The following is a 21290-nucleotide window of genomic DNA, read 5'->3' as shown; positions in this document are numbered from 1 at the left end:
GGGATTAGAGCAGGCTACTACCAAGGCCCGCCCAGCCAAAATAATGACAGTTACTGCTATTATAGCCTGTCTTCGGCGCTCTATATGAGCCTGATGGATTGCTTGGTAAATTTTGACAGCTGCTCTTGTGTAGACCACGGTGAAGCAGGGATGAAGCAGAGCCCATCTGATAAGCCATAGCTATTGGTATACTAGATACATGTACGAGTTCAGGGCGCTTGTCTCCTCCGGATTTCACGGATACTCCGCTCCTGTAACTCTAACTCGCGCAGAAATTCTCGGAAGTGCCGCCACGTGACAAAATGCCGGTGACTCGTAACTCCAACTCTTTGCCGAACAGGCCCTTATGTTGCCCCGCGCCTTTCTGTGCTTCCCGACGTCCGAATCCCCGCCACCCGACCCTCCCCGGACTCACGCCGTCCGAGCCCAGTGCCCGATACTGCGGTTCCGAAGTCGACGGTATCCGTAGTGAAGCGGATACAGACGGGTTGGGCGCTCTTAGGTGTGCAGTCGAGTATACCGTATGTACATATATGATCAAGGTGGTGGCAGGGAGGTCTGTATTCGCGCGCGACGACGGTCACGGGGCAGGGCGTGCGAGTCGCTGCAGGGCGTTGCGACTTGCGAGCACATGCTCCTGCCAGGCCGCTCGGAACACCGGGAACAGGCCCTCCGGCCGTCCGGAGAATGCAGGAACCAAGCTCGAGGGGTGGGACGAGCCAGGGGACGTCGACGATCCGGACAAGGCGGTCGTGTCGTGTCCTTCCGTCCTTCGTCCGCGCTGCGCTCGGACGCGGAGGCGCGGTTGGTGCGGAAACGCCACACGCTGTTCTGCGTTCTCTCGCGATCCGCATCGGTGTCGTAGGAATTCCTTCCCATGACCTCGAAGCTCGGCACACAATGGGACGGGGAGGCAGGAAGAGGAGGACATGTACTGTTCAGTGGCGAGCGGGAATTACATTCTACTAGTGGCACCAATGGTACATGGGGAGACCCTTGTGATTGACGGACGCAAGACTGAATGACCGGATAAATACTAGAATTGTAGTGTACGCCAGGAAAGGAGAAATCGTGAGGACGGGACGAGGAAACGCAGAAGGCAATTGTCGTAACGGTGGTGTTCTACAGTGCGTGATGTGGATGTTCAGTGTTGTGAGGGAAGTCGTGTGTGTGGGCGATGCAATTAGGAGGGAGCGTGTAGGTAGCATGACCGATGATGCGGAGGGAGTGAGGGGATGCAATGCAAGAGACAGCAGCGAGGACGGGAACGATGCACGATGAGTAACCAATCGCATGTCGAGATGAGTAGTGGAAGGGTGAGGGGGGGGGGTAAGGAAGAAAAGAGCGTATCGTCCGAGCCCGTGAAAAAGACCAGAGCCTCGCAACAGCCAACGGACAACTGACCAGGAAAATACGATCCCATGCGCACCGCTCGGGACCGCCCATGTATCAGTCTGCGCGTCCCAACACCGCCCTCGCTTCAGGCTTCGCCGGTCTCATGCCGCCGCGGCCACGAGCTGAGACAGCCCGCTTTTGACGTACGTCTGTTGCTCGCCCGAGAGTCGTCTGCGGAGGTACACTCCCAGTGGCCGGCCGTTCGTGCGCGACAGGAGCACGTTCGCTACCAGGCGGCCGCGAGTGTCCTTCGCAGAGATGCTCGACGAAAGCCCCGGAGGGGTGCTGAGGTCGGACGCCGACATGGAACCCGAAGAGCCTGAGCTCGGCACGGTGTACGTCGACACGGAGACCCGGCTGCGGGAGCCGAGGGACGTGCGGGCTGGCGGCGGGGGGGACAGGGGCACGAGCGGGGCGTCCTCGTTGTACGCGGTGTCGGCGAACGGGTCCTCGATTACGGGGATGTCGACCGGTATCGAGAGGATGGGGGCAACGGAGAGGGATGGGGTTAGCGCGGATGCCGTACGCTCTGCAGGGACAGGGGGCGGTGGGGGCGCACGGCGGCTGGCGGTGGGGACGCCGTATGAGACGTACGTGCGGCGGGGGCGGCTGCCGGAGGCTGACACGGAGAGGGGGACCCCGACGCGCATGCCCAGACCTGTCGAGCCGCTTGACGAGGGTCCGGTGGCGGGCGAGGTTCGGGGACTCGGAGCGACAGGCGCTGAGTCGTAGGAGCGGGCACGGGGGCCGCATACGTTGACGTTGGGGATGCGGTTCCAGGACGCCTCCATATTGTGCGCAGAGAAGCCAAGGCGTGACGGGGAGCCGAACTGGCCATGGATGGTGCGGATGCGGTGGGTGGAGACAGACATGGTGGTCAGTAGTAAGAGCAGGGAGGAACGGTGAGTGCGGGTGAGTGTCGAGTGCAAGGCGAGTGCAGATATAAGAATAAGGATCAGTAAGTGTACTTGCTGGGCACTTTGATGCAGGGCGTGGGCTGGAAGGAGTACGGGAAGGAGTACTGGCGGGGAGCACGACGGGGGCACAGGCTGATCAAGGACCGGGAATATATACGGGCACATCATCGGACGGGACACAACCCCCCGCAGACGCCCATCTGCGAATCGGCTCCTGGATCAGGTAAGTGGCATCACATCCGCCTTGAGCCGCTTCCCTCTGAGGCGGTGCCGCCGACTCAGGCCAGCGCTTGCACCGAACCGCTCGGCTGTCTGCTCGCCAGGACAACTCGCCCAGCCTCGTGCTCCCGCTCACAACGCCTGCTCTTCTCAGAACAACAGCTACCCGACGTCCAAATCCTGTTCACAATGGCGACCAGCCGACTGAACAATTCGCGTTCTTGTCGACCGCGACGCTGTACGTATCCCCCAGCTCGGACGCTTTGACTTGCCATCTTCGTGTTCGGCGCAAAGCTCTTCCCTGCTTGTCCAGCACGCGCTCCTCCCAGCCCGAAGCGCCGCCCTGCCCCGCCACTGCCCTGCCTTCCCCTCTGCTTTTCTCAACATGTCCCCTTCGAATGCATTCGACGTCCAGATAAGCTTCGCGCTTCTCCCGTGGGCCGTGTAGCGTGTTCCTGAGGACGTCGTTATCACCACTCTGCCCGTCCACGAGCCTACGACACTGCACGAAGCTACTCGCCCCTGCGCTGCCAACGTTTCGTCCCCCCATTCTGAGAAGACGACAGCTGTCGTGCCCGTCCGAGTACAGCCCGTGTCTCGACTGTGCTGGCCCGCCAGCTAGCCCGCCAGCTGGCCGCGTTGTGCCGCAAGTGGCACGCTCTGCCAGCCCATCCCGATCTCCCAAAGGAAGCTTCTGGGGACGCTGTCAGTATCTCAGACACCTCCCCAAGCGGCGCCGCGGGGGAACCGCTCCGCGCCCTCCATGACAAGTACGTATGGATCTGGTGGGAGGAGAGAGAGGGTCAGCTGGCCCTGGCCTGTGAGTGGCGCCTGCGTTTAGCTCAGACTTCGAACCGTTCTCCGCATCTTTTTCTGCGATGCACGGTGCTTACGCCGCTGTCGGATGACTCTCGCTGTCGGTACAGTCTCCGGCCGCGGCGAATGCGGAAGCCGTTCCCCAATCCCCAGCGAAGCCCAATGATCATCTGTGTGGCCATCCGTCTAGATGTCTACCACATAGTGCGGAGATGAGGAGATCCCAGGACGCACCGGAGCACGATCCGAGTACGCATCTAGATCCGCTAGTGGCTCAGTCCGATCTGGCGGCGACCAGGGCGGCGACTCTATGCGCAAGTTTTAGAGTTGACGATCCCATCCAAGGACTGTCGAGTGGCACCCTCTTCAGGACATTATCCATCAGACCCCGGTGATACTAGGACGTGCAGGCGTCCGGATGTCCTACGCTGGCGTTCTACAGCCCACATATCGCCGCGAAGCACCGCTGCGGCGATGCTCCTCTCGTGTTTTGTCTAGCCTGTGTCCACGCGTCCGCTTCTCGTGAACGTCATTCTCCCAGCTGCTCTCCAGGAGGGTGCACAATGCGCCCACACTAGACCGTGGCCTTCACCGCGTCCCTCGGCTGGCATCTGTCTTCACCGCCTGCAGGTGTGGTTGGAGGATCTGAAGTCCGTGGCGGTTTCTGATCTGCGTGCCGCTCGCCCCGATAGCCCATCGTATGTACATGCGAATCGCACACGGCGGGTCTGGGGATCCTCCATCACAACGAGGCCGCAAGCGGGTTAACGTTGCATACGTACGCCCTTCGAGTCTCGGCCCTGCTTATCTACGCATCCCTCAAATTCTTCTCGGCCGCGCAGAGTGCAGAGTATCCGGATTGAAGCTGCCCGTGCGTTGCGGAGGCCTCTGACTTGTAGCCTCGTGCCTCGTGCCCCCTGCCAGTGCGCCGCGGCAATCAGCCCGGTCTTCCTCGCGAGTCGCCCGTGTCGCCCGTGCTTCGATGACGGCACGGTCCCCACACTAATGTGATGTTTTTGTCTGGTAATGCAGGCACGCGGCGGTGCCTCCATTGTCCCCTGCGTTCTGTGCGCGGGGTGCGCTGCCGGCGGCGGGGGGTTCATTTCTGCTAAGTACTTAGCAAGTACTTGACCACAGTTCTACGGCGCCGCGGAGCCCGAAACTTTGTTGTGTGCGGTAGCGAGGGCGCGCGGCGCCCTCTTCTTGTTTCCGTTTGCAGGTTGTCCCTGCGAGTTCTAGACGAGCCGGTTGTACAGTCGACACCCTCTTAACCCATAGCCCTCGGGACAGGCCCAAATATATGGGTTTTGAGGGGTTATGGGCTACCAGAACTTTAGCGCCTTCTAAGCGCCCTGATAAGTCCCAGTTAGCGAGCGCTGAACAGGCGTCTACTGACCCTTCGAGGGAGCGCTATGGGATTTCGAACACACTAAGCTACCCACAATGTGGTTGAAGCATGGATGGATGCTGGGAGGACACAAGGAAGCATGTATCGAGTACTTTGTGGGTTATTGATGAGCGAAATGTCAATGTGACCACTATTACCGTATGGGTTTTGAGCCCTAGAAGGCTATGAGTTATGGGGTACTGGGGACCTATGGGTTATGGGGTCGAATTCCCCCTATCCCGACTTGGGAAAGCCAAAATCCTATGGGTTTTCAGAGTTTATGGGTTACTAGGGGTATGGGTTAGGAGGGTGTCGACTGTAGTATGTCAAGGTGCTGCGGTCGTCGGTTTGTAGCTCAGCTCAGCGTTGTCTGGCCCCGCTGCCAAGTCCGGCGCCCTCGGAGACGTAGAGATTGCCTCCCACGGAGGACTTCACTTTGTCGTGGGCGCGGCCATTGTTCGTTCGTCCTTGTAGCCTATACTAGACAGCTGTTCGATGTGTCCCTCCCACGCGTCGGTGGCGAACAACATACGAGCGGCGCATGCACGAACTCAACTATGCTCTGCGACGTGCGCACGTCTCCTGGGTGACGACGACCCTTGGCCCCTTGGATATCTGGATGGCATTGCGACATCAGGGTAGGTTCTTTTGAGTGGGTGGCTGTCCTAAACTTCTTCCCACCTATGCTCAGCATTCTTGCAGAGGACTTCTGGCTCGCGTTGTTAACTCGGAGGCACACTCTTTCTCTCTGCCAGCTGCCGGGACGATACTGCGGTCTCGTTTCGTTCACCATTGGACAGACACATACGCCGAAGACTCGTAGGGTCAGGTTTCCGAGCTCCCTCCTTGACGCCGTATCATCAGCTCCCCATGGACCAGCCATGCCCTCGCTGGCATGCAGCCTTACAGGCTGGGAAGACTGGCGATATAGTGGCATGAACCTCGCGCTCGTCTAGAGAAGCTTCGATGTGCACGGACCACACCGGCGAGAACCGCTGTCAGGGAGGCAGGCTAGATGCGGCTGGCACCTTGAGTGGGTCTTGACACCTCTCTCGCTCCCATGTGAAACCACAGTTGACTGTGAACGGGGGACACGGAATCACGCCTTTTTTCAGGGACTCCTTGCTACTGGCCCTGTGCCCTACGACAAGAAGCGCCTTCTCAACCGCATCAGCGTCTTGATTCCGGGCTGGAAGTTTGCGCTCGCCGTGTGCGTGTCGCTTGTATCGGCGAATGTGTCGAGTACGCAACCCTCAACTGTCTAATCAGAGGGTCAAGCGCTCAAGGCAGGGCGACGGTGTTGACGGGTCTGACGGTGGTCCATTCTCGAGTACTGTACCAGGCTGCTAGCGGCATACACCAGGCGCTGTATGTAGCTCCGCATCACCCTAGGAGCACAAGCGCTTCAACCAACTCACTCTTCTCTGGGGAACATCTTGGCAGCAGTACAGGTTTCCAACCACCGCGGCTGGACAGCACCGGCGCGGCTCACTGCCGGTACATAACGAGGACCCTCGCTAGGGTGTCGATGAGTCGTCCTACTACCACTTCCACTGCACACCCTCCATTCGCACTGCCTGATTGAGAACGGCCTCGCCTTTGCGCACGGCTTCCTTGATTCCTCTGTTAGATCCACGCGATGAGTGCAGTGTAAGTCTTATTCACCAATATCTTCTGCTCGGAACCAAAGCTGCCGCTCATCAGCTATACTGACTTACTGCCCGCTTCGCTGACCGTCTGTTTGGACGTACAGTCATTGGCCAGAGGTGCTCCAGCAGGCCCTCGAAAATCCCGAAGCTTCCAATGCATCCCCTGTGGGAATGGGCGCGTAATGAGCGGGGATGATGCGCAGCAACACATATACAAAACACATGGGCTTCTGTTGTGCGTTGGGTCTCCATCGGTCGTCTCTGCGACTTGCTCTGATGAGTATATTGCCTTTTCGACGACTAGGAACCCCATCATGTGCGGTGTCTGCGGGTGGCAGTTCTACACTCTGGGCATATACAATGCACATCAGTGGATGCAGTATGGCGAACGACCACACGCGTTCCGGTGCCATGCTCAATATTTGTAGACTACATGTTAGGCCGACGAACCGGAGTAGATGAGCTGCTCACATCTGGCTTCGGTCTCATGGCCAACGGTGCTCTTGCTCATCAATGTCTGTCATTTGTTTTGTATTGTCGCAAGAGCGAGTTACTCGATGTAAGGCTGTTCATACTACCGAAGCCCAGGCCACTTCCTCCGCGTCCTTGATCTACCCAGTGCGCGGACAGTAGCCGACCCGGCTCGTCCTCCCCTCTGCGGCACCACGATGACACCCTCGCATCCTCTTGACCCTTGGCTCCACCGCGGCAAACAACTATTTCACACCAAAGCTTTGAGGGCGAGGAAACAAGGCTTTCCACAACATTCCCTAGCGTCCTGGTGCGCTCTAGATCTACTCGACTAACCGCGAGATACTTAGACATACGCCTGGTTGTAGCCTGACGCACCACGACACGCGCACGCGCAAACACTCGTTGACTTCGAACATGCAGCGATAAGAATATAATGCTATCCAACACCCCAATGACCACCCAATGTACTTACAACAAGGACTCCATGCGTCTTCCAATAACATTAGTACCCGAACGCGCGTTAAACAGCATGCACGGCTCCCAGAGCCTCGTCGCCGTGGTCTCCTCCCACAGTGACGACGTGAAATGTAACGCGTGAGCGACAGCAAGGTGGATGGTGTCCGAAAGACGAAACAATGATGGGCGAAGCAACAACGACATGATAGCGAGAGGAGAAGAGGCAGACGACAGACCAGAGACAGATGGAGAAGCAGCGACAGTAGGCCGGGCAAACTCCATGCGTCAAGTCTACGTGTGTGCGTATGTGTGACCTGAATCTTGACCCGGCCGCAGTATTAGTAGGATGAGGGGGATCATGAGATGCGTGGATATAGTGGGTCGTAATGCGATGGTAAGGTTGAACAAGATGCGATGAGGCGAAGCACATGTAGACACCGGGAGGGTCGCTATGGATTGATACCGAGACCAGCTAGCTCTTTGCGGATCTCAGCCTCGGTCTCGATCTTCTTGAGCTGGGTCGCCTCAAGCCGTTCGCCCTTCTTCTGCTTGTCCTTGAGCTCGTCAATCGCCTTGAGCTATTCGCATGGAAACCATGCTTGTCAACACCTGTCTCTTCACGCCTAGAGAATATACACGCACCTTCTTGGTCAAGTTCCGGACTTTCTTTGCTATCGGGTCGAGCCCGCCATCAGCGCCCGGCGTAGGCGGGATGGACACAGCGCCGTCAGCGCCATCAGCACCAGCACCAGCACCAGCATCGGCCACAACCACGTTCCCATTCCCATTGACGTTGATGTCCAATGACGGACGTGCACCCCCGTCGACCTCACCACCCTCCTTCTTGCCGCCCTCCTTCTTCTCCTTGTCTTTCGCGCCCTTCCGCTTCCGCCCACGCTTCTCCTGGTCGCCCCCAGCCTGGCGCACGGGTGATGGGGAAGTCGGCGCGCCGGGCACGTGTTTCCTGCCGTTCTGGAACCGCCCTGGGGCAGGACTCCTGCTGTAGCGCCCATTGGGCGTCGACTGCCCGCTGGGCGTGCCATCCTCCCGCTTGTACGCGGCTGATGCCTCGAGACCGCGTAAGCCGGGTGGTCGGTACGCACCAGCAGGCTTCGTAGGGGTAGGCTTCGCGACGTCGGCGTGTTGGAGAACGCTTGGAGCAGGAGCGGGGGCGGGGGGTATGTTTTGCGGGAAGGGAGGGAGGGCGTCGACTGGGGTGGGTCGCCATGACACCTGGTAGAGCTCTTCCGTGAGCTGAACGTGAACGAGCGGTCCTGTGCAGTGCCAAATCTTGATGCCGTTGTCGACGCGGAGTCGAGGGGAGAGCGTGGCAGTGAGGAGGAAGCGGCCGTCGGGCGACCACTCACAGTGCGAGGTGTTGGACGCATCGATACTCGTGACCTTGTTAAGTGTCCGGCGATCGTAGATGTCAACTTTACCTGCAAGGTTGCCAAAGCCGGCGATAGCCAGTAGACGACCTTGTGGGTTAAAAGAGATGAAGTTGCAGAATGCGGTGCCGAAGTCGTGAAGAGTCCGGGCACGCTGGTCGAACAGCATCGTCTTCGCAGGCATGACTGTCGGGGAAGACATCGGTACAAAGACATACGAGGTTGTAATTTCTACTCACAGCCATAGCTGACAACAAACTCCTTCGAATTCGGACTCCACGCGAGATCATGGACGGGACCATCTTTATCGAGGGTGACACGACAGTCGAAGTTGCCGGCAGCGCTTAGCAAGTAGAGACCACCGGTCTCGCCGTAGTAGCTCTTGTTCGCTTGATCAACATCAGTAGCCGTCAGGACGAGAACTTGAGTGCCAAGTGTGTTCCACTTGATTTGGGAGCGCTGAGCCTTGAAGAAAGTCTTCTGGCATGTCGGAAGGCCGTTGAGCGCCGTAAGGCTGTAAATCTTGACGGTGGCCGGTTGTCCCTAGACGTGGGTCGATCAGCCAATGATGCTCCATGACAGCTACATGCCACCCGCTCTGAATTGTGCACGAAGCGATCCAAGATAGCATTCAATAGCGCTCGTGTGATAGGCGGTGCGTTGAGAACTATGCTCAATCCTGGACACCGACGCCGGACATGGTCCGAGGCAACGGCGGCATACGGGGCGGAAAGGGGCGCTACACATAGTTGAATGCACACCTTTTTCTCCGCGACGAAGACTGCCACGGACGGGTTGAGTCCCGGGCTGAGAGTGATGGACGTCGCACCCTCGACCTTGAGTTTATCCACTACACCCTTGGACCACTCCGCAGGTCGGAACACCTGGATCTCCTGGCCAACCAGGCGAACAGCGTGAGACTCGGAGATGGTGTATTGGAGTTCCCACCCCTCCTGCGACTTCTGTGAGAAGGCGACAAGTTCCTCGCCTGTCGAGACGGAGAAGATGCGGAGGTTCTTGTGTTGAGTGCCGTCCTCAAACTTTTGGGGCCTCTCCCAGGTAGAAAGGTACGTTCCGCGTGGCGAGAAGCCGATCTCTAAGACATTGGGGAGAGAGAGCTCCTGGAGCAGCTGTGCGCTCTCCGCCTGGAAGATGCGGACACCGGTAGGGATGGCGTATGCCAAGAGACGGCCATCGGGGCTGTACTGGTACGTCCTCGCGGGCACCTCCGGTGCTTGGAAACTATCGATAGAATCGTAGTTGGGGGTTCCGCCAACGAGGCCGAAGCTCTTCTGCGCGCGGTCTAGATGAGGGCAATCAGGTCAGAAGACACAGAAAACAGCCAGAGTTTCGGCGGTAAACTGACAAGCATACTGCTGGGACGGTTGCGAGGCCATTGTGTGCGCAAGAGAGGGTGAGAGAAGCAAGTTAATGCTTCAGAGGGGGTCGGGGAGGGTGAGGTTTGGACTGAGCTGCAATCAGCGTCCTCATCGCCGAAAAATGGTGGCTGGGCTTACGTAACGGGGCGAACGGGTTAGGGTCTGCTGTGACTGAGGCCTGTGACATTAGCTGTCACACACAATGCACGGGATCGGTACGCGCCGCGCACATATTGGAGCTCGCTGCTCTCGTCGTCGTGCTACTAGCGGTCCTGGTCTCACTTGTCTCCCGTCTCTCACCATGAGCTCACCTTCAGACCCCATTCTTGCGCTCAAGGAGGCTATAAAGTCGAGCAGAGGGAAACCGAACATCACCTACAAGAAAGGTTCCACCACTGTCATTTCGTTCGCCGATGCCACACACCTTGTGCTATCCCCAAAAGCAACATTCCCCAAAACCGCTCCCACAAGACTAAGGAAGATGGGGGCAACCTCGACAGACCCGGAAGCGAAACCTGAAGACTTCTACTCTCTGGGTGCCGTCTATCTCGCTTGGATGCTTCGGGATGCTCCTGGTGCCGACTACATGAAGCGAATCCGCGAGAATGGCCTCGCTGTTGGGTTCGTTAGCGTAACAGACCGCAAGGCCATCGTGGACTGGCTAACGGACAAGTCACAAACGTTGCATGGACTGATCACAGTCGAAGGTGTGTACCAATCATCCAAAATACACGTCGTGAGTTGCGGCTTCTTTCGCAACTGCTTCCCTATCTCTCCTTCATCCCTCTGGCTCTATTGGGCTCTCGAATACAGACCGTCTAGACTTCCGGATGTGCTGGGTGAGGGTCTGGCGGCGCATGGGCCTCCACCGTGCTGGGGAAGGACACGAGCACCGTGACCTGGTCTATGTCCGTGTGGGTCTTGGTGTCAGTGACTACGTGTGCAAGGTTGGGTAGCGCTTTAGGAATGGAAAGGAAGAGTCATACCTCCGTGCGCTTCAACAGAAGGTGGGCGCTGTCCGGGTTTTCCCTCGCCCTTTTGTCCCCATAGCCACCAGTACACGACCAGCATGCTGATGATGCATATCATGTGATGGCAATTAGTGCGAAACGCACTCAAGCTCTGTCTATGCAAACCCATCATCTCTGCGCTATACAGTAGCTTGATTTGTGCAGTCTGGCATCCGAGACGTGGTTCGTGGGACGCCGCGATGCAGCAGCAAAGTGGCTCTTCCGTGCCAAGCCTTTCCATTGAGAGTCTTGCCCAAGCGACCTTGACATGGATCTCTACAGTAAACCTCGTCTTTGAAGGAAATCTGGGCTAACACTACATTGCAGTTGCATCGACAACCCCCCCTGGAACACCGCCACAATTGCGAGCTTCGGCTGCGTTACCGTCATCGTCATCGTTTTCCAAACTGTCCGAGTCCACTTCGAGCCCCCTCAAGCGTAGATATGTCATAGACCCCGCAGACATAGAAGTCGTAAAGAGGATCAAGGCGAACGAGATCGAATTACAGGATCGGAATACTGTGCTCCGGGGAATCAAGCCCAACGTTCGTGCCGGTAATCAGTCTCCTACTCTGGCTGACGGATATGGCGTAGAACTTCAACTCGCTGAAGGAGTCGTTTGCCGACAAGCTGAAGAAGTTGAGGGAAGGAGGGAAGAGCACCACGTCCATGAGTACTCTCACCCCGACAGCCGGTTAGTCCCACAATACCTTCTATGATGCGTCGGGATTATTGACCGTCGTTCAGATTCCAAAATGCAGCCTCGGAAAGCTCGTAAGTACCACATCCTCCGTGACCTTAAGCTCGCCGTCGTTACGTTGAGGACTCCCAGGCAATCAATACCCCATCATTATCATCTCCTCTTCGCCGACGTCCCTCATTACAATGCACAACGTGCGTCGCTTCCTGCAAGACGCCGTCTTCGAGCCGTCGCAAGAAGCCCGTACCCGCGCGGCCGCGGAAGGTAATGCGCGCCCGGAAGACATGATTCCCATATACCGAAAGCGAACCACGATCGACTCATCTGGACGCGAAACAGAGACGCAAACTAGGTGCGCTGATGTCATGGGCCATACGGATGCGAACTTTACCTTCCTTCCTGGTTCCTAGGTACTTCGTGGTCGACAGCACCGAGGCGTTGGCGAAGTTCGGTACAGATGCGTGGGACCGCGTGGTGTGCGTACTGACCACCGGGCAAGCGTGGCAGTTCCGGCCCTACAAATGGACGGAGCCGAAGACGCTCTTCCACCACGGTAGGCGTGCGCCACCGCGTGGAAGTACCGTAATTGACGGGCCTTCTGCTGTATTTAGTGAAGGGGATCTACTTTTCGTGGACGAACGACCCGCCTAACCCCAAGATCAAGGACTGGAATGTCACGGAGCTGAAGGTCGGTTCGGATCCCACTGTCCATTATTTGAGCCGTTGTGCTAAGTATGGCACTTTGGTAGATCGACCCTCACCGTCGACATGTGGACAAGTCCGTCGTAGCCCACTTCTGGAAACTCCTGGATCAGTGGACGAGCATGCATAAGCCGTCCCTGGTGCAAGGCTGAACTTCCCTCCGTCCCCGCCAATTCAGTCCACCGTCATCGTCTCATCGTGCTGTATTCCGTGTGCTTCGCTGATTGCATTGTTTTAGTAATGAGATTCGTTGTTCTGCGTACAAGTACACGCGAGTATTAAGCTCTGGTTCGCCGCAAGCACATGGGGCGTCCGGGACGTACTTACGTCCGCTCCTATGTGATCTGTGGAATACGCTAGAAGGAGGTGCGTCATACAACGTCAGCTGTGGAGGCTGTGGTCGCGTTCGGTCGTGTGCTGCTGTCATCCGTTCCGTGGGGCTACGGTCATACAATGTCGATGACCGCTATCCGCCGGGCCCCCGTCGTAACATTATTGAGAAGCAAGCATATCCGCCCAGAACCCTCCTCCAGACACAAGCTCACCAGGTGCTCCTCGGGATGGAGCCTGACGCTGAACGAGCCGAGCTTGCCCCGGGTGCCCAGCTCTCTCGCCTCGAGCTCGTGCTCGTCCCCCTCGAGATCGAGAATAGAGCGCGGGAGCGAGTACGTCCGGAAGTGCACGTGCAGCGACCCGTTTCGCGCCTCTGTGCAGTCCCAGATCGCGCGCCGCACGCCGACGGCGCCGAGTCCCATGTACCCGACCTCGGCCCCGAGCGCGAGCGGGTACGGCACCTCGCGGTAGTCGACGCGAGAGTCGGGGAAGACGCGGAGGACGTGCAGAGCGCGCGTTCCCGCGATGACGAGCGGGTGTGTGCGTGCGTTCGCGCTGTGGGCGAAGGGGCTGATGCGGTATATGCCCGAGCCGATATCAGCGGTCGTGCTCCAGACTGGACGCACAAGGTGTACAGCAGGGCGCCCAGATGACGGGAGGGGAGGATGGGTGACGGGAAGGGGGATCTCGTATATGAACACACCGCCTTGGTAGGCGAGTATGATCTGGTTGTCGGAAAGGACGGAGATGGTGAAGTCTTCGTCTGCCTATGCGGCGAGGGCCTTGGTTAGACGGCTGAAAACGGCGTTCGTGGCAAGACACACTCACCGACCACGGTCCTATGTTCATTGACACTGCGGGGCCTTCGACGTCCGCGTATTGCCGGCCCAGAGGGTAGACGTGCAGGATCATGTCCCCTTCGCCGCTTTCGAGGCCGTACACGAGCACATGTAGGCCAGAAGCGCAAGACCAAACAGAGCCTGTGACAGAAATCTTGCCAACCCGTAGAAATGTAGGCACGGGATCGACGACTGCGATGTGATAGACGTAGATGTTACACTGGCTGTCCCCACCAGTGGATCGCTGTGGTCAGTAGACTGCCAAGGCATCCTGAGTGAAAGAAGTGCACCCACTTGTACCGCACGCCCATCTGTAAGATGATCAGGTCCTCGCGTTCGTGAGTCAAAGACAGACGTGAGCTCAAGTAGAGCACGGACTCGTCCTGTGTCAGCGGTTGCGACAACGTAGCGGCGGGTGCGGTAGCGCCTAGCTCGTGCAGCTGTAGTGAGCCGTCGCGTAAGACGATGACGAGCCAGTCTCCGCCTGCCACCAGGTTCACATGTTCGACCCTTTTGTCGCAGTGGAGGTCGCGAATCAATCGGGGATGGTAGTCGATCTTGTGCCACATGCGATCGAGCTTGGCCGAGTGCAGGACCCACCTCTTCATCTCTTCCACTTCCATGCTGACGAGGCGCAGAGAGAGCTGCGGATTGGGGAAGTGTAGTAGGAGGCGGGACAGCATGTGGTGCCAGATTGTGCGGTCGCGCATGAATTCTTGAGATGCTTTGCAGGTCTGAACAAGAGCATAAGTCGACGGTCACGTCCGAAGCGCGGCAGACACCACATGCGGGAATGCACTTACCGCACAAAACCTGATGACATCTTGAACACTCAGAAGGCGCACGATCGCGAGTTGCACATCATACGGCAGACGATGCATCGCGAGTTGGACGAGTGGAGGGCAAGAATGACAGTCCAGAAACTAAGATATTCAGACAGTTTATCTAATGTATTATCAGCCGCTGGGGATGGGAGAGCCGCGATTAATTCGAATCCACACACCCCCACAAAGCAATGACGCAGCACCGGCTTTTCAGTATGAGTTGCCATTTTGGCGGCTGATCGCCAGTGCCGAGACCAATGACGAGGGGCGACCGGGGGACCTTCGCGGCTTGCATGGCATGTGGGAACTTCGGAGTGCGTCATGCTCCGTAATACAAGGCTGCTCTGTAGTACTTAGTGCCAGACTGCCGGTAAATGTCAGCATCGCCTGACACGCAAAACCTAGAGTTGGAGCGATACTCGCCTGCTGTAAGAGCCACTGTGTCTAGAAATTCCTCCAGATTCCCGGGACGGGGATCTGGAGCATTGATTCAGTTGCTCTCTCGCCCAATCAGGTCACGGTGATGCGGCTCGTCATAGGCCGTCCTATTGAAGAGCTGCTGCCTCATTGACGATCCAGCTTCCATGAGTAGCAGTCTGATGGTTCACTGGATACTTTACACCATTCATTGAGACGATGTAGCATAACGCGAGCCCGACGGGTACGGGTTAACTGACAGATGATTCACATGGCCAGCTCCACCCTCCTGCTCGTGAGAGTCGCCCGCTCTTAGGACCAGTCTAGATGTATCGGGGTCAATGACGGGGGATTATACGACGGAGATCTATGACTAACCTTTATGGATGTCGTTGCAGGGAAGCAGACCTTTTCTGTTGACATAGATGCCGGGATACAGTGCAGTCGCACGGACGATCCTTCGGCTCAAATTCCGACATTTGGCGGACGTTTAGGTTGTTCTCTGGCGAAGAACGGGCATACTCCTCAATCCCACTACAATATCCTACAATGCACTCGATTGAGTCGGACGGAGATGAGGCACTGGTCAGCTGCTCGTCTCCGTCCGCAATGCACCGTCAAACGGCCACTCGGTCCGTTAGGCATGTCTACTCAACTCCACGATCATCAGCCAAATGCCAAGCACGAGCTGGAGTAGACGCATCTCTACGCCGTCTTTGGTTAGTACAGTAGGGCGTACTCAATCAGCGATATCTCGTTTGTTTGCGGCGGTCGACGCGAAGGCGCCCCTATGATGATGCTGGTGTAAGCGAGCCGCCGTTCTGGGCTTTTCGATGGTCTGGGCCCAACACCTGTAGTTTGGTTAGCTGAAATACCAATTGTACCGCTACAGAAGGTTTTGAAACCTTCGAAGTACAGTAGATGTACGTCGAAGTGACTCACCTGAAACAAATGTCGCTCTTACTAATATCTTGAGACCAGCCGTCGGCGGTTGTCAAGCCTCATGCAGATCACCAGAGATCTGTCCCCTTCAGCGAGGATGCCTTGCATTCTCTTACATCATCTCTCTGTGATCCGCGAGTTCTTTGACTTGTCGTCGAGCTGCCGGTCTGCAGGCAGCCTGAACGTGTCGCGATACTGGGAGAGATGGCCACATGGACGTCGGAAAGAGGGAATGTACGCTTATCGGCGCCCAGCTTCCTGTCGAGTCGGAGTCGGATCACAATGCGAACAAAGTAGTCATGGCCCGATCTCACGGAAAAAGCGTTGAGCAGCTTCCAACAGGCGCAGTTACTGCCCTGAATCTTGGTGACTCCCATTACCCAACTCACTTATGTATCGGGCCTCTGCGCCGACCATGACTCGGCCACTCTTTGCTCGCGACGACCATCGTCAAGAGCTGCCTTCCGAAGACAAGGAAGTAGTGCAGAGATGGCGTCGACAGAGGAAAGCTCGCTGCTGGCATCGTCGTCGTCGTCGTCGTCGTCGGCAGATTCAGAGATCTTGAAGCATGATCTGCTCTATCGACGCTTTTCTCCCTCGCAGAAGCGTGTCATCGTATCGCTGATTGCTTATGCCGCTCTGATACCTTGTATGTGCGCCCAGCTTGTGTACGAGACATTGGATCACTAATGGCGCTGAAACCCTGCAGTCCTGGCGTCTGGATCGTTCGTACCTTCTATCCCGGAAATCGCTCGAGAGCTCGGTACAACGGGTCCGATTGTCAGGTAGGCTTGGAGACCAGTCGTGCTGCTAATACGTCCTTCTGACATTCGATCAGCCTTGCAGTAAGCTTGTCACTGGCCACGGCAGCCTTAGGTAGTCTTACCTGGGCGACATATTCTGGCAGATGTACGTTGTCAAACCTCTGCCCCTCCATCGCATCCGCCTCTAAACAGCCCGGCCTTAGATGGACGGCGTTACGTATACGTCAGGTCTTTGCCATGCTTCTGCCTCGGTTCAATTGGGGTAGCGAACTCGCATTCGGTGCCCACGCTCATGTTCTGGCGGTTCGTTCAAGCATTCGGGACATCTAGTGCCATGTCCGTCGGCGCCGGGGTCATCGGAGACATCTACCGCCTCGAGGAGCGAGGTTATGCCATGGGTATATTCTTTGGCGTTAGTTTTTGCCGCCTCCTATCTGCCTCCTGCACGCTGACCGCGACTCACGTTCTGGACACAGGCCTCTCTCCTCGGCTCGACGATTGCTCCTTTGTGCGGAGGCATTGCGACGCATTACGCCTCCTGGCGCTATGCTCAGTGGGGACTGTTCTTCATGGGCATTACAGCGTTCGTTCCGGTAGCACTGTGGCTCCCGGAAACCCTAGACCCAGAGAAGCTCGACAGGATCAAGGCGGAAGGGGCAGGTTTCAAGCTCCTCAACCCGTTTGCGAGCCTCGCACTTCTGCGCAGTCCGAATATCTTCGTTTTGGTGAGTCATTGGCGCGATCGTTGTCCTCGTACCACTATTGAACTCGATCCCAGACAATTGCCGGGACGGCTGCTCTGATCACCGACTTCGGTAAGTTGTCCAAATCCCATGATTAACGTTGCACCTAGCTAACCGGTTCCAGTCATGATGGTTCCTCTTGCCTACACGGTTGTGAGTTCACGACGAAGCTGATTCTATCACCGTGGCTAAGCTAACCCGAAGTCAGGGAGTGCAATATGGCATAACGAACGAGGCCATCGTAGGAGCGCTCTTCCTTCCTCTGGGCCTGGGGAACATCAGTGAGTTTCTCCGTCTCCTGTGGCGCACGACGCGACATTCACCGCTTTTGATCCCAGTCGGTGCTCCTCTCGCGGGGCATATGGCTGATAGGGCCGTCGTCTCTTGGCGTAAGCGACGGGGTGGTGTCTGGGTCCCGGAGGACCGTCTCCGCGCCACGTTCTGGGGAGCGGCGCTCTTTGTCCCAGGGTCGATTCTCGCAACGGGCCTGACGATGAAGTACGTCAAGGGAATTCCGGGGATCTGCCTCATCATCGTCTGGCTGTTCATGAACGGCATAGGGGTGAGTAGACTGCTTGTCGTCTGGCGCGTCCATAGCCGTACGGTGCTGAGTCCTAGCCCACGTGCGTAGGTGGACATCGTCTTGACCCCCAGCTCTTCGTACTACGTCGACATTCTGCACAATCGCAGCGCAGAGACCATGGCCGCTAGCTCGTACGTCTCGCTCCTATCCCTCATGTCGTACGCGCTGAATCAGCATACATGCAGCTCGTTCCGTGCACTGATCGCGGCGTTCGTGACGGCGGGCACGCTCCCCCTTATCGAATCAATTGGCGTCACAGCAACGAACGCACTGTTTGCGTTCATTGCGTGGCTAGGTTTCGGGTGCGTCGCTTTCACTGAACGGCTTCTTATACTCCTAGGTTTCTGACACTACGGTTAACAGGCTAATTCTGTTGACGATCCGTTATGGGGACCGCATGCGGGCTTGGCAGGACATTGGCTACACCACCACACGAGACACCTGTTAAGGTGTACGACGACATTCACGACCATAACAAGACGGCAATTATGTCGAGCATCAGGAATAGATGGCCCTGCATCAATCGGGTGTCCGGATGCGCGGCTGGCCTCACAGACGAAAGCACCCCCGGGCCTCCCATTATGCCGCATAGACGGGGCACGATTTTATCTTCGTTCCCTAGCCATTATACTTCGCTGTCAGTGTCAAGAGTGTCAAGTAGACATTTCTCAAAAGGCTTCTGATGTTCCTGGATATGTCTCTCTTTGACCAATGCATAATAACATTGGCAAATCGGATTGTTTGTATGGCCACAATTTATGACGTATCAATACAGGTGAGACTCCGCGCGGCGCTGCGTGTATCGTTATGAATATAGACGCGTTGTCCGCTTCTACAATATCGGACATGTTAACAATCATGTGCAAGGCCAGAGTTCCGAGAGCCCAGATTCGCTAAGGCAAAGGCCGGAAAGCCGCGTAAGGAGAAAAGTCTACGACATAGTCACAAGCCGAGTCACGGGTTTCCAGCAGATCGCAGACCAGGAGGAGCAGAGAGGTCCTGAGGGCCGATGTGCTGCATGCCAGTTCGGACACCAGAAGAAGGCTGCCCAGGTCCAGCTCCAAGTCCAAGCCCAGGGACGGGTACGGGTGCGGATCCGAACGTATGTCCGGTGCGTCCTCCCAGGTTCATTCCAGAGGTAGTAGGTGCACCATGTCCCATGATTACCGGGCTGCCCGGTCCACTCCTTGTAGGTATCGCATCTGTGCTGACGTTCGCGTTGAGGTTCCCGCCCCAGCTCGGCGCGCTCGCCCCGAGACCCAGCCCAGGACTGTTGCTGAAAACGGCGGGGCCTGTTTGCGCGCGCCATTTCCCAGTTTGCATGCACAGCTTAGCGTGCTCGAGGAGACCGCGATATAGCGTGCTGTTGAACCCGATGCACTGGAGGCCAATGCAGGCGACCTTGAGGGCGCCGACGGAGTAGAGCTGACCGGTCTCGTACAGATTCTGCGGGGAGGTGTTTTTACGCCCCACAAGGGTTTCTTTGATCAGGACTTGCGATGTCTGGACGCGTCGGAGGTGAGTTAGCACGCGGAGACCCTTGCGGTGGAGAGAGGGGATTTACCTCTTGGGAAAGGCATTCCCACTCTTGCGTGCACAGGTCGTCTAGGCGGAACGACTTGTAAATCCCCGCATAGTACCACTTTCCATCCTTGTTGTAGAAGCACTCTGTGTATACAATGGCCGTGTCGTTAAGAGCCAGCGAAGAAGATAGGGAACAGCTTACCGGTCGGCTTATCGAGCTTGCTAGACATGTCGACGACAGACCACCGGTGCGCGGTGCTGACGCGCGGATTGGTACTACACTTGAACGCGGGGGTGAGGAAGTACCCGTGCTCCTCGCGCTCCGGGCACCACGTAGTCGTTGATTGTTGGAAGACGCGGTAATTTCCCAACCTGATTATATGCGCAAGGTTTGCTTAGAAAGTGACGGGAGAGGTACGTACTGCATTCGCAGAAGCTAGAAGGGCGTCATGTTAGCCCGAGAACGCTGCGTGAAGAAGAGGGTACGTACTCCGGAAGTTGTACTGACGACGTCGTGTAGGGTATAGGGCGTCGGTATGAAAATAGGAGTCAAGGAGTCGTCAGGAATATCAGAGGGAAGCGGGAGGGACGCAAGAATGGCGTATCTAGCTTCAATCTTCTCTGTGGTGCTCACAGATGGCAGAGCCACCTACTCAAGCACGTCAGTCAGGACACGGGTCTCACAAGGGGCGAGAACGCGTACGGATCGCTCGCCCTCGAGCGGCGTCCACGGCGATTCGGGAGCGTCGAAGTCTCTCAGGCTTGGAGTTACACAAGCAGTCATTGGGCCCGGCAGAAGAGCGTGCCACTGACTATTGACATTGGCAGAGTCTCTGAGGGCCACCAGAGGGCCGGTGAGGGCTTCCTCTGGAACCTTCATCACTGTTCCAATGATTGACTCCAGCTGCTGGTAAATGGCCTGTGCGGACGTAGCTTTGATAACTGGCGGGTGATCAGATAAGTAGATAGGGCAGACCTTGTAGGTGTTTTCAATCTCGCTGACTGTCGGTCTTTCATGTCCCTCTGAGAGCTTCAGGGACGCAAGCTTGTTCTCGATCGCCTTTAAGTATCCCACGAGTTGCCTGCCAACTTCGCCTGCTCCTTCTGACTTGACACTCATGCTCCCCCTACACAGGTTCTCCTTGTCGGCGCCATGGTCGTCTCGCTTTGCGGCGCGATCCAGAGCACGCTGGAGGGCCTCCTTCTCCTCTTGGAGGGCGGCCAGCGCTTCGGTTTTCTGGCGGACGGACGCACACGCCTCGGCCAGACGGCTCACAGTTGCGTCGCGAGCGTTCAAGGCCTCCCGCACCCGCAGCCTTTCGAGCCTAATCACCATTTCGCGTTCTGTTGGGTGTACACTTTCCGACTGGGTAGGTCGGGTCAGTTCTTCCACACAAGGGAGAGGACGACAGAAGTTACGTTTTCCATCCCCATCTCGGTCAGCAGCCCCATGGGGGGTTTATGAGGGAAGATAGCGGATATATCGAGCGTTGTGTCGCGCGCGTGATGATGGTTGGAAGTCAAGGGTGGCAACTCGTGGCGAGCAACGATCGTACGCACTGCCACCTATGCCTTGTTGGATTCAATAACCTCAACTGTATTGCGAGTGAGCAAACTCAAGCCAGCTCAAGCATCTTCTGACGGTACGCCGGCTTGAAACAGTACTGTTGACGGACGGCTCATGCAATGAAGATTTACGGCTGTTCGCTGCGGGTGAGGCCGCCCTACATAGTCATCCCCGGACAGTACTCAAGCCCCCAACACTCATCTCATCTTGCGCAGATTTTCGTGGAAATCTATGAGATGCGGTCATTCACACTTGCGGGACT

At 57.1% G+C, this 21290-nt stretch overlaps 7 protein-coding genes across 7 annotated transcripts; 2 read left to right on the top strand and 5 right to left on the bottom strand.

Annotated features, from left to right (window-relative positions):
• Positions 1-104: 104 nt before the first annotated feature.
• On the bottom strand, positions 105-2422 carry DICSQDRAFT_141358 (uncharacterized protein). Its single transcript, XM_007370923.1, has one exon. The coding sequence runs from the start codon at positions 2265-2267 to the stop codon at positions 1497-1499; it is 771 nt and encodes a 256-aa protein (XP_007370985.1). The 5' UTR covers positions 2268-2422; the 3' UTR covers positions 105-1496.
• A 3353-nt stretch (positions 2423-5775) lies between these two features.
• DICSQDRAFT_141357 (uncharacterized protein) lies at positions 5776-7011 on the bottom strand. The gene is made up of 3 exons (XM_007370922.1): positions 6688-7011; positions 6488-6618; positions 5776-6384 (listed from the first exon to the last, which is right to left on the bottom strand). The coding sequence occupies exons 1-2, from the start codon at positions 6794-6796 to the stop codon at positions 6488-6490; spliced, it is 240 nt and encodes a 79-aa protein (XP_007370984.1). The 5' UTR covers positions 6797-7011; the 3' UTR covers positions 5776-6384.
• Positions 7012-7224: 213 nt separating this feature from the next.
• DICSQDRAFT_141356 (translation initiation factor eIF-2A) lies at positions 7225-10155 on the bottom strand. Its single transcript, XM_007370921.1, has 5 exons — positions 10068-10155; positions 9463-10004; positions 8941-9244; positions 7956-8887; positions 7225-7891 (listed from the first exon to the last, which is right to left on the bottom strand). Exons 1-5 carry the CDS (start codon positions 10096-10098, stop codon positions 7763-7765), a joined length of 1938 nt encoding a protein of 645 aa, XP_007370983.1. The 5' UTR covers positions 10099-10155; the 3' UTR covers positions 7225-7762.
• Positions 10156-10561: 406 nt separating this feature from the next.
• On the top strand, positions 10562-12644 carry DICSQDRAFT_130172 (CDC73-domain-containing protein; the record flags this gene model as incomplete). The annotated part of the gene is made up of 8 exons (XM_007370920.1): positions 10562-10787; positions 11418-11635; positions 11685-11784; positions 11838-11864; positions 11923-12142; positions 12201-12343; positions 12402-12478; positions 12540-12644. The coding sequence occupies 8 exons, from the start codon at positions 10562-10564 to the stop codon at positions 12642-12644; spliced, it is 1116 nt and encodes a 371-aa protein (XP_007370982.1).
• Positions 12645-13033: 389 nt separating this feature from the next.
• DICSQDRAFT_163936 (uncharacterized protein) lies at positions 13034-15557 on the bottom strand (the record flags this gene model as incomplete). Its single annotated transcript, XM_007370919.1, has 10 exons — positions 15284-15557; positions 15166-15228; positions 14912-15095; positions 14668-14852; positions 14468-14609; positions 13959-14398; positions 13654-13888; positions 13529-13592; positions 13162-13441; positions 13034-13127 (listed from the first exon to the last, which is right to left on the bottom strand). Exons 5-10 carry the CDS (start codon positions 14543-14545, stop codon positions 13034-13036), a joined length of 1191 nt encoding a protein of 396 aa, XP_007370981.1. The 5' UTR covers positions 14546-14609; positions 14668-14852; positions 14912-15095; positions 15166-15228; positions 15284-15557.
• A 726-nt stretch (positions 15558-16283) lies between these two features.
• Positions 16284-18657, top strand: DICSQDRAFT_163935 (MFS general substrate transporter). Its single transcript, XM_007370918.1, has 12 exons — positions 16284-16496; positions 16557-16632; positions 16686-16756; positions 16815-17023; positions 17088-17336; positions 17390-17426; positions 17479-17507; positions 17563-17635; positions 17693-17916; positions 17986-18068; positions 18123-18239; positions 18301-18657. Exons 1-12 carry the CDS (start codon positions 16337-16339, stop codon positions 18383-18385), a joined length of 1413 nt encoding a protein of 470 aa, XP_007370980.1. The 5' UTR covers positions 16284-16336; the 3' UTR covers positions 18386-18657.
• Positions 18658-18891: 234 nt separating this feature from the next.
• DICSQDRAFT_175043 (uncharacterized protein) lies at positions 18892-20797 on the bottom strand (the record flags this gene model as incomplete). Its single annotated transcript, XM_007370917.1, has 6 exons — positions 18892-19440; positions 19502-19605; positions 19664-19833; positions 19884-19897; positions 19952-20110; positions 20165-20797. 6 exons carry the CDS (start codon positions 20795-20797, stop codon positions 18892-18894), a joined length of 1629 nt encoding a protein of 542 aa, XP_007370979.1.
• Between the last annotated feature and the right edge of the window lie 493 nt (positions 20798-21290).

The sequence above is a fragment of the Dichomitus squalens genome (genome assembly GCF_000275845.1).
Source record: "Dichomitus squalens LYAD-421 SS1 unplaced genomic scaffold DICSQscaffold_80, whole genome shotgun sequence".
Classification (NCBI taxonomy): domain Eukaryota; kingdom Fungi; phylum Basidiomycota; class Agaricomycetes; order Polyporales; family Polyporaceae; genus Dichomitus; species Dichomitus squalens.
This window is presented reverse-complemented; position numbering and strand designations above follow the sequence as displayed.

Bases quoted from the DNA above. Each gene is read 5' to 3' on its own strand.
- DICSQDRAFT_163935 (XM_007370918.1), top strand. From the start codon at position 16,337: ATGGCGTCGACAGAGGAAAGCTCGCTGCTGGCATCGTCGTCGTCGTCG. The intron at 16,757-16,814 runs GTACGTTGTCAA...GCCCGGCCTTAG, and splicing joins GGCGACATATTCTGGCAGAT to ATGGACGGCGTTACGTATAC. The intron at 18,240-18,300 runs GTGCGTCGCTTT...TACGGTTAACAG, and splicing joins ATTGCGTGGCTAGGTTTCGG to GCTAATTCTGTTGACGATCC.
- DICSQDRAFT_141358 (XM_007370923.1), bottom strand. From the start codon at position 2,267: ATGTCTGTCTCCACCCACCGCATCCGCACCATCCATGGCCAGTTCGGC.
- DICSQDRAFT_141357 (XM_007370922.1), bottom strand. From the start codon at position 6,796: ATGGCACCGGAACGCGTGTGGTCGTTCGCCATACTGCATCCACTGATG. The intron at 6,619-6,687 runs CTAGTCGTCGAA...GACCCAACGCAC, and splicing joins CACCGCACATGATGGGGTTC to AACAGAAGCCCATGTGTTTT.
- DICSQDRAFT_141356 (XM_007370921.1), bottom strand. From the start codon at position 10,098: ATGGCCTCGCAACCGTCCCAGCAGTATGCTT. The intron at 10,005-10,067 runs GTCAGTTTACCG...GCCCTCATCTAG, and splicing joins ACCGTCCCAGCAGTATGCTT to ACCGCGCGCAGAAGAGCTTC. The intron at 9,245-9,462 runs GTGTGCATTCAA...ACCCACGTCTAG, and splicing joins TCTTCGTCGCGGAGAAAAAG to GGACAACCGGCCACCGTCAA.